The sequence below is a fragment of the Thunnus thynnus genome, chromosome 4 (genome assembly GCF_963924715.1).
Source record: "Thunnus thynnus chromosome 4, fThuThy2.1, whole genome shotgun sequence".
In the NCBI taxonomy this organism is placed as follows: domain Eukaryota; kingdom Metazoa; phylum Chordata; class Actinopteri; order Scombriformes; family Scombridae; genus Thunnus; species Thunnus thynnus.
In genome coordinates this window covers 12,669,191-12,671,020 of record NC_089520.1, presented here as the reverse complement: position 1 = coordinate 12,671,020, position 1,830 = coordinate 12,669,191, and the positions used below count along the sequence as shown (strand labels likewise).

Here is a 1,830-nt window from a genome sequence, read left to right as displayed (position 1 = left end):
GCGGATCAAAGTGCACAGCGCCAACTACCGACCCGGAGTGAATAATATTTTCCAACATAATATCGTTCTTCTAAACAGACCCATGCTAAATATATGTAGATAAAGTACACTTTTGCATTCCTAGGTTTACGTTAACTACGTTTAATCGGTGATGCTCTTTTACAGCCACGTTTTTAGTTTAGTATTTTTCAGCGCATTTTTAATGCTTCTTTTCATTTAGCGGTTTGTTGCTTCTTTTAACTGACATTCAAACCTCAACTGTTTGGTTTGCTGTTAACCGTTACTGCGATTACCCTTGACATTAGAGAGCTACCTAATGGCTACATTAAGCCGTTAAAATGTGTAATTGCCGTTACTTTTGGCCATTTTTCTTCCTAGGATGGCGACGTCATGACCCGCCCTACTCTGCCTCTGTTGGGCGGGTCATGACTTCGCCATCCTAGGACAAAAAAAAATCGCTTACTGATGGTGCAATTAGCTTCTTTGTTAATTTGGTACCTAACGTTGCCGTTAGTTGCTGACAAAAAAGGAGAAAATTCTCTTTTTACATTTTATACACGGGACTGCTATATACAGCTACACTCTGGATAATAAAACCTTACAGTACCACAAACGGACCATAACACATCTATTCAATGACCGTAGTTTAACCACGGAAGTATTTTGGAGGCGCACACGACAATGGCAACAACATGTGAGGTGGGAAACGATGCTGTTGATGAAATAAATGATCCGGGCGCTGCTCCTTATGGCAACTTCATAAACTATTACACATTTAATCCGCCGGAGAACCGCTTGAGTCTGATTCCAGACACACTCCTCCAGGATTTAGGATACAGCGGCAGCACAACACTGATGCTGGACGTGGGGTGTAATTCAGGGGTAAGTGGGCAGAAAGGTGCACATTTAATGGCTTTTAAGACATATTTTAAATGGTTTGGCATCACAACATTGTGCAGTAGAACTAGCGCTTTCAAACAAGATCTTTCACATATCACACGTTTCATTCAGCAGGATTGAAGAAGTTAAATCAACATGGTAGTGAACTCTGTCCTCTCTTCTCCCCTTGAATGTCAGGATTTAAGTGTAGCCCTTTACAAACATCTGGTGCAGCAGCCTGATTGTGAAGAAGACACTGCAGCAGACTGCAGGAGGAAAGTTCATCTCCTGGGCTTCGACTTAGATGAGACCCTCATTGAGCGGGCTCAACAGACCAACCCTCTGCCCAGCAGCATCTCCTTCATCCCTCTGGATATCACTGAAGACAGCAACCAGCTGCAGGAGTACCTCAACCAGCATGGCTGCTCCCACTTCCACCTGTGTGTGTGCCTGGCTGTCACCATGTGGGTCCACTTAAACCACGGAGACTCAGGTCTGCTGCAGCTGCTCTCTCGCCTGGCCTCCATCAGTCAGCACCTCCTGCTGGAGGCACAGCCGTGGAAGTGCTACCGCTCTGCAGCCCGGCGACTCAGGAAGCTGGGACGCTCAGACTTTGACCACTTCAAGACCCTGAAGATCCGTGGGGACATAGCTGACCATGCCAAGGAGCACCTGGAGAGACACTGTGACATGGAGCTCATCCAGAGCTTTGGCAGCACCGCTTGGGACCGAAAGCTGCTGCTTTTTAAAAGGAGATGAGACTGAAGGACGCTGTAGAGAGTATTCATGTACAGGAGCTGCAGGGAGACGATAGAAGACAACACCAAATACACATACGTGGAGAATAGGAGAACACTAGATTTGAACTGATCGCCAATTAATGTTGATTGACTAGTGATTTTGATAATAAAGTAAAGATGCCCAAAAATTAATGTATTCCAGCTTTTCAAA

At 45.3% G+C, this 1,830-nt stretch overlaps 1 protein-coding gene across 1 annotated transcript; it reads left to right on the top strand.

Moving 5' to 3' along the window:
• Positions 1 to 156: 156 nt before the first annotated feature.
• On the top strand, positions 157 to 1,795 carry bcdin3d (BCDIN3 domain containing). The gene is made up of 2 exons (XM_067586764.1): positions 157 to 882; positions 1,078 to 1,795. The coding sequence occupies exons 1-2, from the start codon at positions 682 to 684 to the stop codon at positions 1,636 to 1,638; spliced, it is 762 nt and encodes a 253-aa protein (XP_067442865.1). The 5' UTR covers positions 157 to 681; the 3' UTR covers positions 1,639 to 1,795.
• The last annotated feature ends 35 nt before the right edge of the window (positions 1,796 to 1,830 follow it).